The 12,331-nt window shown below is 50.9% G+C and overlaps 1 protein-coding gene across 3 annotated transcripts in view; it reads left to right on the top strand.

Moving 5' to 3' along the window:
• Nucleotides 1-694: 694 nt before the first annotated feature.
• ABCC8 (ATP binding cassette subfamily C member 8) overlaps nt 695-12,331 on the top strand; it is an 84,940-nt gene continuing 73,303 nt past the window's right edge. For 2 of the 3 annotated variants that reach the window (XM_023736635.1, XM_004369685.2), the window contains exons 1-4: nt 695-898; nt 2,195-2,336; nt 7,592-7,713; nt 12,109-12,275. In XM_023736635.1, the coding sequence (XP_023592403.1) occupies nt 751-898; nt 2,195-2,336; nt 7,592-7,713; nt 12,109-12,275 (579 nt within the window). In that variant the 5' untranslated portion in view covers nt 695-750. The remainder of the gene's footprint in view (nt 899-2,194; nt 2,337-7,591; nt 7,714-12,108; nt 12,276-12,331) is intronic. The other variant, XM_012557090.1, reaches the window with a different exon arrangement.

Here is a 12,331-nt window from a genome sequence, read left to right as displayed (position 1 = left end):
TTGGGTCAGTCATGCAACCTCCCTGTCTGAGTTTCCTCATCAGAAACACGGGAGAAATTATAACCTGTACTTAGTAGAGGTGTTGAGAGGACTCGTTTGTGAAAGTGCTGGATACACTGTAAAGCACCTTTGAGCGCCCAGAGCCTAGGACCACTTCTGAAAATATTCCGAGCGTCCCCCAAGGTAACGTCCTTAACCACTTTTCTTGTCCAGATTGGGTGGGGGCTCGTGCCACTCTGTGCCCACCAGCACCCTGCGATCTAACTATATCCATCCGCGCCTTGCCCAAGCAAGCCCACATCGCAGACCCCCCGGGCAGTGAACTCACCCTCGGAGAGCCCGAACCCTCCCACTCCGGGCCCACGCGGACCTTCCTTTTCTCTTCTGCGCCGCCCTCCACCCTCCCACCCAGACTCGAGCGTGTCCACCCACCCACCCGGTCGGTCCTCCTTTCTCCCTGCGCATGCGCGCAACGGGCACTCACACAGCGTCCGGGTACACATCTGGGCGCGCGGGCCGCACAGCTGAAACGCAGGACACTGTGCGGCCCCGCCTGTCGGGCTCCGCGCGGCTCCCGGGGCCGGGCAGGTAGTGGAGCAGGACAGGGAGCGGGCGGGCCAGCGGGCCGGGGCCGGGGGGGAGGGGCGGGAGCCTGACAGCCCGGCCGGGCCGCGGAGCAGCGAGGGACAGAGGCGCGGGAGGCGCGCGGAGCCAGCTGCAGCCCTACCCAGAGCGGGAGCCCGCGCCGCCATGCCCCTGGCCTTCTGCGGCAGCGAGAACCACTCGGACGCCTACCGGGTGGACCACGGCGTCCTTAACAACGGCTGCTTCGTGGACGCGCTCAACGTGGTGCCGCACGTCTTCTTGCTCTTCATCACCTTCCCCATCCTCTTCATCGGTGAGAGAGCGCGGCGACGGGCGGAGGAGGGGAGGAGAGAAGCGAAGAGGGAGCAGGAGGAGGAAGCGCCGTGCGCCGCTCCGCTCCGCGTCCCTTTCCGGCCCTGCGACCGCCGCTCGCCTACCTCTCGTTGTCTCCTGTTCCGTGCTCTGCCCGGCGGTTACTGCACTCACATGCCCGCTCATCCCTTCACTCCCCGGGCACCCCCAACTCCCGGGCCTCCTGACTCTCCAGGGTGTCCCCGAACCCGCGCCGAACACAGCGGACGTCCCTGACCCAGGGTACCCCCAAGTTTCGCCACAGCAGAGCGGGAGCTGGGATGGGGAAAGGGGAAAGCAGAGGTATCCGTACTCACTGGAAAGGTCGGGAGGGGGCCGGGCCGCGCCCTCGGTGAAGAAGCGTAGGGAGCCGGGGTCACCCCTCCTCCAAGACAGCCTCCCTGCGGGTCGCAGCTGGGCCCAGGGAGGAGGACAACCTGTGCCTCCGAGGCCAGAATGGAGGCCTCGCGAACTCCTGCGCTTCCCCGAGGCCGAGCCAGACTGTTGCCTCTGACAGTTCTGGGCCCCGCGCGCCCTCGGCGAGGAGAGGCGGGATCCAGGGACTTGGATCCCCTTCCTCAGCTACCTCACTGGGGCGCGTCTCTCGGTCGCACAACTTCTCAGGCTCCGTGCTTGAGCAGCCCGGACTCGCGGGCGCAGCGACCCCGGCGTCCCCAGTCGCTCCGCATCGAAAGCGTTCTGCAAAGTCGGGCGCCCCTGCCGGGACTACAATATGCGCCTCCTCGCTCGGTTCCCCCTCGCCGCGCTCCAAGACCTGGAATCCCCCAGGCCGGCCAGCTCTGTCAATTCACAGGGTGTCCCCTACCTCCCCCTTAATTAAGGGGAAAAAAACCCTTAAAATTTACATACAGCTTCTGGGTGGAAAGGGAAGATTGTCACAAAATTAAATTAAAAAGAGAAGGGTACTGCAGAAGCAGGATTGCTAACTAGGCAAAAGTGGGAAGCATATGCAACATATATGTGTATCAAAAATTGTACTAGCATTCACACTTCTGTTCTCAACCCAGTGGCTTATTTACCTGATGAGAGGGCCAGCATATAAAATGAGGTACCCGCCCATGTGGGCCTGCAGAGTCTGGCTTCATGTGTACCACTGGGGATCCTCCCGCACAGATGTACAAATGGGTACACTCCCCACCTCCCCCTGTGGATCTAATGCATAAGCACCCTACTGGGGCCCACCAACTCTCCCCCAGGTGGGCCAGGCCTGCCTGCCTCTCACTGTCTCTCCCTGCAGGATGGGGCAGTCAGAGTTCCAAGGTGCACATCCACCACAGCACGTGGCTACACTTTCCTGGGCACAACCTGCGCTGGATCCTGACCTTCATGCTGCTCTTCGTCCTGGTGTGTGAGATCGCAGAGGGCATCTTGTCTGACGGGTGAGTGACAGTCTGAGGACCCAGGAGAGTGGATCTGCTCCACAGTGCTTCCCGAAAGGCCCAGAGAGTCCCCCAGCTCACTTGCATTCTGTGAGGCAGCATTATTTGCCAATAAATCCAGCAACTGTTTACCCAGCAGCTTGTGTGTGAGGTGCTCTGTGCTGAGCCCTGGAGACATGGAAACAAGTGAGACTCAGGCCCTGTCCTCAGTCCAGGAGGCTAGCAGGAACACAGACCTGAATGCCAAGGCCCGGTGAAATAATCCCAGAGCCTCCTAGAGTGCCTCAGCTCCCATGGTAGATGCCAGGCGTCTTCCACATGCTGCCTGAGTTACCTTCTTGGGAAAAAAAAAATTCTAAGCATGTCACTCGCTCTTGCTTAAAAGTTGAAACCCTTCTTTAGTTCCCAGTGGTTTACAAGATTTGGTCTCAGCTCCTCAGCCTGGCATCCAGCTTTCTCACAGTCAGCCCCACCTGCCTGTAGCCTCATTCCCAGCCCTTCTCCCCACGCCCACCTTCCCCGTGGGCCTCACCACACAATCTTCACACCTCACTCCTCTCACCCCTGCTAGCACACAGATTATACTGTATGTTAAAATTTGTCTATTTGCCCAACTGTCTCCTCCAGAGTCAGAAGGCATCTCAGAGTTGGAATCTGGATCTCTTTCATCTTTACATTCACAGTGACGATGTTCACTAAACATTTATTGAGTCCTTTGGAGACTAAATGAAATACTGTTATAGGTAAATACTCTGGGAAGGGAGAAGAAGGAGAGCTTGGTTTTGATTAGGAGGTTGGGCAGGCTTCACGGATAAGGGAGATTCTGAACTGAGCCTGGAAGGATGATTTGGGTTTTGACAGGCAAGGAGTTAAGAAGAGGAAGGGCTGGTGGCACTGGAGGGAGGAGGGACAAAGGCAAGGAGGAAAGCAGTGGGGGTGGGGAGCAGTACAGCACAGCTGGGACATAAAACATACACAGGAGAGCAATGGAGGCCGAGGCTTGGAAATCACGTTGGGGACATCTCGGAGAAGGTTTTGAATGCCAGACTGAGTGTTTGGGTTGGGTTTGGCCAGCAGTTTGGAGCGGAAGAGACATGTAATCAGTGATGTAATCAACTTTTAGGTGAGAACCTAAGCAGGGAGAGGGTAGTGTCCAGGACAGGTTGGAGGCAGGGCGAGGCTGGAGGTAGAAACAGCATAGTTATGGAATGAGTTGTGTCCCTCAAAAATGTGTGTCAACTTGGCTAGGCCATGATTCCCAGTATTATGTGATTGTCCACATTTTGTCATCTGATGTGATTTTCCTATGTGTTGTAAATCCTACCTCTATGATGATGGCAGAGGTGGGATTAGTGGCAGTTATGTTAATGAGGCAGAACTCAGTGTATAAGATTAGGCTGTGTCTTAAACCAGTCCCTTTTGAGATATAAAAGAGAGAAGCAAGCAGAGAGACAAGAGGACCTCCTACCACCAAGAAAGTAGAGCCAGGAGCGTAGGGCATCCATTGGACCTGGGGTCCCTGCACTGAGATGCTTCTAGACCAGGGAAAGATTGATGACAAGGACCTTCCCCCAGAACCAACAGAGAGAGAAAGCCTTCCCCTGGAGCTGACACCTTGAATTTGGATTTGTAGCATACTAGACTGCGAGAGCATAAATTTCTCTTTGTTAAAGTCATCCACTTGTATTTCTGTTACAGCAGCGCTAGATAACTAAGACACACATTTAGGAGATGATTTCAGGAGTCTACTCGAGAGATAACTGCGGCTGGAAATGGTGTGTCAGCAGCAGAGCAGCCATCTCACGAATGAAGTGTTGAAGTGTCAGCAGGCTCAGGGATTGCCTGGGTGAAGGGGTGGCGAGTGGGGGAGGGGGCATGGACCTTTGGCTTAGATATCCGAGGAACTGCCCCTCTGATCTGGAATCAGAACATGCCCAGGCTTCTTTCCTGCCAGCCCTGGCTCCTGCAGCCGGAGGGCAGGAGGATGGGATGGGATGTTCCGCATTCCCCCCACACCTCCCACTCCGTCACCTCCCAGTGACCCTGCATCCCAGCTTCAGCAGTCATCTTTGTGATAACTGCTTGCCTTGGGATGGCAGCAACTCCTGATTATCCAAGTCCCCTATACCAGCAAGGAGGTCAGAAGGCATACTGCTCAATAACTAGCAGGTGACACATCTGCCTCCCACCCCCAACACCCCTTCCAGAGGAGCACAGTTGCTAGAGAGGGAGGGATGCCTTGTGAACCCTCAGACCAGAAATACCCCTGGGTTATAATTAGTGGGGGTGACAGAGAGGAAAACACCCTGCCTGTGGAGATGGAAGACAGGGTCTGGTCTTCTGCTATGGCTTCTGCTATGTACCAGCTTTGGAGAAGTCATCCAACCTTCCTAGGCCTTACTTTCTCTACTTGTGAAATGAGCATGGTAATCCCTGCCTGGCCTGCTTCATGAAGCCATGGAAGATGAAATTCCAGCATGGAGAGTGAAGAGCGTAGAGTGGCAGAGACCTGAGCAGAAGTAAAGCCTCACGATGGTGTATTCCAGAACTTCGGAAACTGGAGGAGTCAGGTCAGGGACTCCCTCTTGCCTGCTGTCCAGCAACTCCTCCTGTGTGGGGCTATACCCACACCCCAGTCCTCTTCAGCTCCGTGCAGTCAGCCATCTCCTCCCCAAGGGGCAGGTCAGCACTTTTCACCCGGTCTTTGCTGACCTCCATCTGTGAACCCACATCCCTGGGCAGGCAAGCATGGGGGAAGGTTTGGAAAAGGGGCAGACAGGAGGAGAAGCCATAGACCCTGCTCCTGTGACACCTCCAGTCCCTCTCAGCTTGGGTTTTCAGACCTGACTGGAAGTTGGGGGGTGGTGGGAGGCAAGTGGGAGTAGGGGCTGGTTAAGACAGTGATTTTTCAAACTCAAGTTTGGCTTGGGTTAAGTCTCATTTAATGATTAACTAAACCCTGGTGCCGTAGTGGTTAAGAGCCATGGCTGCTAACCAAAAGATTAGCAGTTTGAATCCACCAGGCGCTCTTTGGAAACTCTGTGGAGCAGTTCTACTCTGTCCTGTAGGGTCGCTATGAGTCAGAATCGACTCGACGGCAACGGGTTTGGTTGGTTTAAAGTCTCTTAAACCTGTAGGGCTTTCCTGCCTTCCTTTGAGTATTATTTCTGTGTGTGATGCTCTGAACTCAGAACAAGCAAAGCAGCATAGGTTAGTGATGTGTCTTAGTTATCCAGTGCTGCTATAACAGAAATACCACAAGTTTAACAAACAGAAGTTTAATTTTCTCGCAGGCAGGAGGCTAGAAGTCCAAAATCAGGGAGCTAGCTCTAGTGGAAGGCTCCTCTGCTCTGTGGAAGGTCCTTGTCTCTTTGGCTTCTATTCCTTCGCTCTTTGGTGATCTTCATGTGGCATGGCATCTATCTTCCCCCATCTCTGTTCACTTGCTTGCTTGTTTAAGCTCTTTTATATCTCAAGAGGGATTAATTTAAGACACATGCTACACTAATACTGTCTCATTAACATAACAAAGAAAACCCATTCCCAAATGGGATTATAACCCCTACAGGGGTAGGATTTACAATACACATTTTTGGGGGTTACAGTTCAATCCATAACATGAGGTGTCACTCAGCAAGGGCAAAGGGGGCATGCTTTTCATCTGCCTCTTTCTTCTGAGGGAGATCATCCTCTACAGACTTTCATCTCATTGGCAGGAATTGGGTTATGTGGACACCTTTAAAGCAATCACTGGCAAAGGGGTATGGAATTGCATGGCTTTTTGGACTGATCATGATCCATCTCTGGGGGCTGGGCACATTGTTGCTGGAGCAAACTTATGGTTCTTTTAACAAAGACAAAGGGAAGAAAGCTATTTGCCCATCTGAGGTATCACTTTCCGAGACTGGCTAGTTAGGTAGTTAGCTCTGGGTATGATTGCCCCTCCTGGCTGTCATCTCCAGGGAAGGGACCCTTGGCACTCTGGATGGAAGGAGCGGCATGAGCAAGGGCAGCAGGAGATTATAGGAGGCCTTTGGGGAATGGAGAGGGTCCTGACATGGCTGGAGCAGAATGAGCAGCCTGAGCAGTGCTGGAAAAATGGCTTGAGGCTACATCACCTGGGCCTTTGGTGTCAGGCTGAGGACTGTGGGGTTTGTTGCTGCATGAGGGAGCCATGGAAGGGCACAATCAGGGACAACTGAGGTGAGCCTCCTCACCAGCTGTGGGGGAGCCTGAGGTCTGGGAGAGGGCTCTGACTCCCTATGGGTCTTATCACCAGGCCAGGCTCCACCCACCGGCAAGGCTCTGTGAGTTAAAGTGGGAAGGGGATGAGCGGTATTGACCGTCCCCATCTTCCCATCTCAAGGGAGGAACAAAAGCAGTGACCTTGGGCATGTTACTTAACCTCTCTATGCCTCACTTTCCTCAACTGTAAAATAGGGAGACTAAGAGTACCTACTTCATGGGGTTTTATGAAAATTAAATGAGTTAATATACGTCAAGTGCTTAGAAACAAACCAGTTGCCACGGAATCAATTCCAAATCATGGCGATTCCATGTGTGTCAAAGTAGAACCGCGTTCCACAGGTTTTGCAATGGCTGTAACCTTTTGGAAGTATTGCCAGGCTTTTCTTCCAAGGTGCCTCTGGGTGGATTCAAACCACCAACCTTTTGGTTAGTAGCCGAGTGCTTCGCTGTTTGTGCCACCTAGGGACTCCATGCTTAGAAAGGTGGTGCTCAATAAACGTTGACTGTCATTGGTATTGTTTTACATTACCTGGGGAGGGGTGTCAACGCTGACTTGTGCTGTTGGTGTTAAACGGGGCTGTCACTAAGTGTGTTCCAATGTACAGGGCCCTGTACTGCCTAAAGGGCCCTAGGGACGGAGGACCCCAGCTGTGTTCACTCCAGGAGAATTGGTTTCAGACCAGAGTCTTTGCAGCTGTTGATTGCCAAGACCTGCTTCCCTGTGCCAGGTTCTGTAAGCATGAAACCAGGGCAAGAAGGCCATAAATTCCAAAGCCTGAACTCTGAGCCCTTACAGCATTGCTCTCTGGACTCCTGAGCCCCTTAATTAACGGGCGTGTTTGGGGTATGGGCTGTGGGCAGAGCTGTCAATATATGGAATAGAGCTGTAGACACGATCTGGGGGACCTACTGTGTGCTGAGCCCTAAGCATGGGGCCTGGGGCTGCTCTGCTGGGGTACTCAGCACATCCACATGCTGTCTCTCTCTCTCTCTCGCCCGCATCTCAGGGTGACCGAATCCCGCCATCTCCACTTGTACATGCCAGCTGGGATGGCGTTCATGGCTGCCGTCACCTCTGTAGTCTACTATCACAACATCGAGACCTCCAACTTCCCCAAGCTGCTCATCGGTAGGGGCAGGGCAGGGGAGAGGGAAGGGGAGGGATGGGTACTTTCATTCATTTCTTCAGATAATATTTACTGAGGACCTACTATGTGTCAGGCACTGTTCTAGGTGCTAGAGATTCAGAAGTGAAGAAGAAAAAGTCCCTGCCTTCATGGAGCTTACAGTCTCATGGAGGAGACAGACAGACAGTCAACAAATACAAATAAATAACTAGATGGTGTGATGCTATGAAAAAAATAAAGCTGTGTAAGGGTTAGAGGATGATGGAGGTGTTGCTATTTATAGGGGAGGGCAGGGAAGGTCTCTGATAAGAGTGAACATGTAGATATTGGGGGAAGAGTGTATCCTGCAAGGGGAACAGCAAAACCTTCTAACAGGAACAAACTTGGCAAAGAGGCCAGTGTGGTAATGTCAAATGAGAGAAGGGGAGAGTGGTAGGAGATGAAGACTCCTAGGCTTTGGACCTGAGCGCCTGGGTGAGTGGCAGTACTAATAACTTATATGACAAAGGCCATGGAAGGAGCAGGCTTTTTGGAGGGGGGAGGCAAATCAAGTGTTCTGTTTTGGATACGCTGAGTATGAGATGTCACTAAGACAGCCAACTCAAGTGTTGGCTGGGCAGTTGGGTAAACATGTTGGACATTTAGGGGGGAGGTTAGCGCTGGAGCTACACATCTAGCAGTTGTGGGCAGCTTGTTGGCAGCATCTAAAGCTTGAGACGGGATGAGGTTTCATGGAGAGAGAAGGGAGAGGCCCTGTGACCATACCCTGTGGCTTGCCAACATTTAGAGGGGATCAAGGAGGGAGAAGCTGGCAAAGGAGACTCAGGAAGTAGTGCTCATTTAAAAGAGTTTCTGATGCTTGTGACTGAGGTCCCAGGCAGAAATAATAGTGATACTTGTATTGTGTGCCAGGCTGTGTGCTAGGCTCCTTACACAGATGATCTCATTTAATTCCCACAATCTGCTTCTTGGTAATGTTACTACCCCCATTTTACAGATGTGGACATTGAAATTCAGAGAGGTAAAATTATAACAGCGGTCACTCATTGACCCAGACACTTTCCTAAGCATTTTACTTATATTAACGCATTTAATCCTTACAATAACCTTATGAGGTAAGAACCACAACTGTTTCTCCTGTACAGAGCAGAAAACTGAGGCTCAGAGGTTAAGTAACTTGCACTAGTCCACTCAGCTAGTAAAGGGGCAGAGCTCAGCTAGTAAAAGGGCAGAGCTAGGTTTAGATCCCTGTGCGTCTGACTCGCAAGCAGGCTCTTAATTGTTTCTGAGACTGAGTGTCTAAGTGTTGTACATGTGTCTGGTCTTCAGACTGTGTGCTTGGGCCAAAGGTATAAATCCACAGGTCTGCCTTTGTGTTTTGGGCTCAGTCCTCATGTCTAAGGTCGGATTGTATATCTGGTCGTTAAGCTGAGTTCAGACTGTGGGTCATTAAATCAGACTGACTTTTAGCAGTCACAGCATCTAATTGACATCAAGTCTGGAATACTCTGTGCTAAGCCAGTGACACTATGGTGTCATGAACAGGCAAAGGGTGTTTCCCAGGCTAATCACAGGTCTGCCTTCCCATGTAAGGTAGGTGGACTCCATTAGGAACACCCAGGTGATCCCCTCACCTCAGGGCTCCTGTGTGAGTGTGGATGGAGGGTGGGAAGCAGCAGGTTGAGAGAGAAGAGATGTTAAATACAGGTGTCAGAGAGCTGCCCACTCAATTTCTGAGCAGCTCCTCATCCACAGAGAACCCTTCATTAACCTTTGGGGCCTGACTGACTGGCACCCCAGAAACACCCTGTCTGGGTATCTGATGAGTTCATTTCACTTTCTCCAGCAAGCGCATAATGGTCTCTCCTCAAAGCACAAATTACCACCTATGACTGATCATATTCCAAGGAACAAGGACTACATAACTCTCTCCATTACCTTTTGTTTGAGTTCTGTTCCTCCTGGGAAGAGGCTCCATTGGGCCAGAAATTCTATAACATGGAAATGTGGAGAGAATGCATCCCATGAGCTTTGGGATAGGGAGCAGTGAGTCCTGAGGGAACAGCCAGATCTCTGAGAGGTTGCTGTTTGGTCACAGGTCTGGAGTCCCACAGAAAGATAAACTACAGTGTGGCTTACGTTGTCCCATGAAAGAACCAGGATCCTGGAGCCCCAGTGAGATCAAGGAAATGTTCCATGAGAAAGTCATGCTTGAGCTGAGAACTGAAGGGTAGATAGGAATAACTGAGAGAAAGGAGAAGAGTGCTTCAGGCAGAGTGAACAGCATGTGCCAAGGTCCTGAGGCAGGAAGAACAGAGCACATTTAGAAAATCTGGAAAAACAATAGAGAGGCTGGAGTGCAGAGGGGAGCTGGACTTTGAAGGCTGGAGTGGCAGGAAGGACTTCAAAGGCCACACAACAGGCATTAATCTTTATCCCAAGAGCAATGAGAAGACAATGAGGGGTTTTAAACATGATCATGTTGTTTTTTTATGGAGGCCAGATTGGAGGAAGGTTAGAGGGGAAGTGGGGAAACCAGTGAGAAGGCTCTCAAGGTGGTCTGGGGGAGAGATGGGGTCAGCCTAGACTCAGGTGGTACCACAGAGGTGCAGAGAAGTAGATGGATTCAAGATAGTTAGGAGGCAGAATGGACAGAACTTGGGAATGGATAAGATACGGAGCTGAGGGAGAGGAGAAGAGGGCAGGAGAAAGGAGTAATGGGAATTCAGAGCTTAGAACTCACCGGTAGCCCCTGCCTCATACCACCTCCTTTTTCCCTCCTCTCTCAACTAAGCACTAAGCTTCTGCTGAGTGTTGCTGTGTCTGCTCAGTCCCTAGCACTGCAGGATAACCAAAAACAAACTCGTTCCATTGAGTTGATTACAACTCATAGTGATCCTATACCAAAAAAAAAAAAAAAAACAAAAAAAAAACCCAAACCTGTTGGATGGATGGAGGCATGGATGGATAAGAGAAAGATAGGTAGGTAGACAAGTAGATAGGTAGATAGGTAGGTAGATAGATAGGTAGATGTAGAATCCACTGATAATTTCTAATGTTTGCCTACCCCAGAGAAGGCAGAGCCAAGAGGTATGAGATTCTGGAGGTAGTAAAAATATTAACAGCTAATGTCTAAAGAGCACCCCCTGTGTGCCAGGCTCACTGTGCTAAATGCTTGCCATATATTGCTCACAACAATGTTTGAGGTAACACTATTATTATCCTCATTTATGGATAAGAAAACTAGATAGGTTAAATGACTTATCCAAGGCCACATAGTTATTAAGCTGCAGAATCTGAGCCCAGGTATGTCTGGCTGCGGGGCCCCAGTTGTAACCACTCTACTACACTGCTGTGCAGTGCTGTGACTCACTTTTTCTCAGGGCTGAGAATTTGCATTTTTAACAAGTTCCCAGGCGATGCTAATGTTGTTGTTTAGAGACCAATTCTAAGAACTACTAATAGAGCAGTGGTTCTCAAATTTTATTATACATAAGAATCTCTTTGGGATCTTGTTAAAGTGTAGATTCTGATTCAGTTTATCTGGGGTGGAAATGCAAATTCTCAGCAGGGGTTCAAACCGGAGTGAACCGGTTTGAAGTTCTGCTTTTTCTGTATCCCCACCCTCCCCCGGGCTCCCTGAGGAGCATCATTAAGTGGTGGCAGGCTCCAGGCTGGGAGACCAGGACCTGGACTCTCACTCCCTTTGTCACTAGCTTGCTGCAAGCTTGGGCATGTCACTTCCTCTCTCTGGGCCTCATTTTCCTCATCTGTAAAATGAAAGGGCTGGATTAAATGACCTTTAAGATCTTCTCAGCTTGGAAATTCCACGAGGACACCATTCTGGCATGGAATTTATACTCATGGGCTCCGGCATTAAGCCAGCCCAGGCTTTGTGACTTTGGCTCAGTTACTTAACCTTTCTGAGCCTTGTTAAGTTTGTCTGTGAAACTGGGTGTAACAGCAGTACTTTCCTCTTAAGGTAATTGTAAGGAATAAATGAGATAATGTATTTAAAGTGTTTACTTGACACAGAAACTGCAGCTTAATTACACTCAAGCAATAATTTTCCTATCCTTATTAATTATTGTTAAGAGAAGTCTGGTGGGCCAACTTGATTTATGAGATTATTGATGTTTTTGAAGACACTCGTCATGAATGCTTTAATGCTTGTACATTGTTTCAAAGCTATGCACTCTCATATACTCATGCATTCACATCCCTTTACTCAGAAATGTGCATGCTCACACCTGTAACGTGGTTGTCACATACATCCCTCCTTTGCTGACACATTCATGTTCTCTCTTTCCTTCCCACACACTTGCATACATATGAGTGTGCACACACGTGAACACACGCACACACATCCTCCATGCTGTCCCATCTCTCCTCCGCAGCCCTGCTAGTCTACTGGACCCTGGCCTTCATAACCAAGACCATCAAGTTTGTCAAATTCTACCACCATGCCATCAGCTTCTCGCAGCTGCGCTTCTGCCTCACAGGGCTGCTGGTGATCCTCTACGGCATGCTGCTCCTTGTGGAGGTCAACGTCATCAGGGTGAGGGTAAGCAGGCTGGGCCCAGGCCACACCCAGGCTGCTGCTCACCCCAGCACCGAGGA

Source organism: Trichechus manatus, unplaced genomic scaffold, assembly GCF_000243295.1.
Source record: "Trichechus manatus latirostris isolate Lorelei unplaced genomic scaffold, TriManLat1.0 scaffold00006, whole genome shotgun sequence".
NCBI classification, from domain to species: domain Eukaryota; kingdom Metazoa; phylum Chordata; class Mammalia; order Sirenia; family Trichechidae; genus Trichechus; species Trichechus manatus.
Note: the sequence above shows the minus strand (reverse complement) of the source record. Positions and strands in the feature narration are given on the sequence as shown.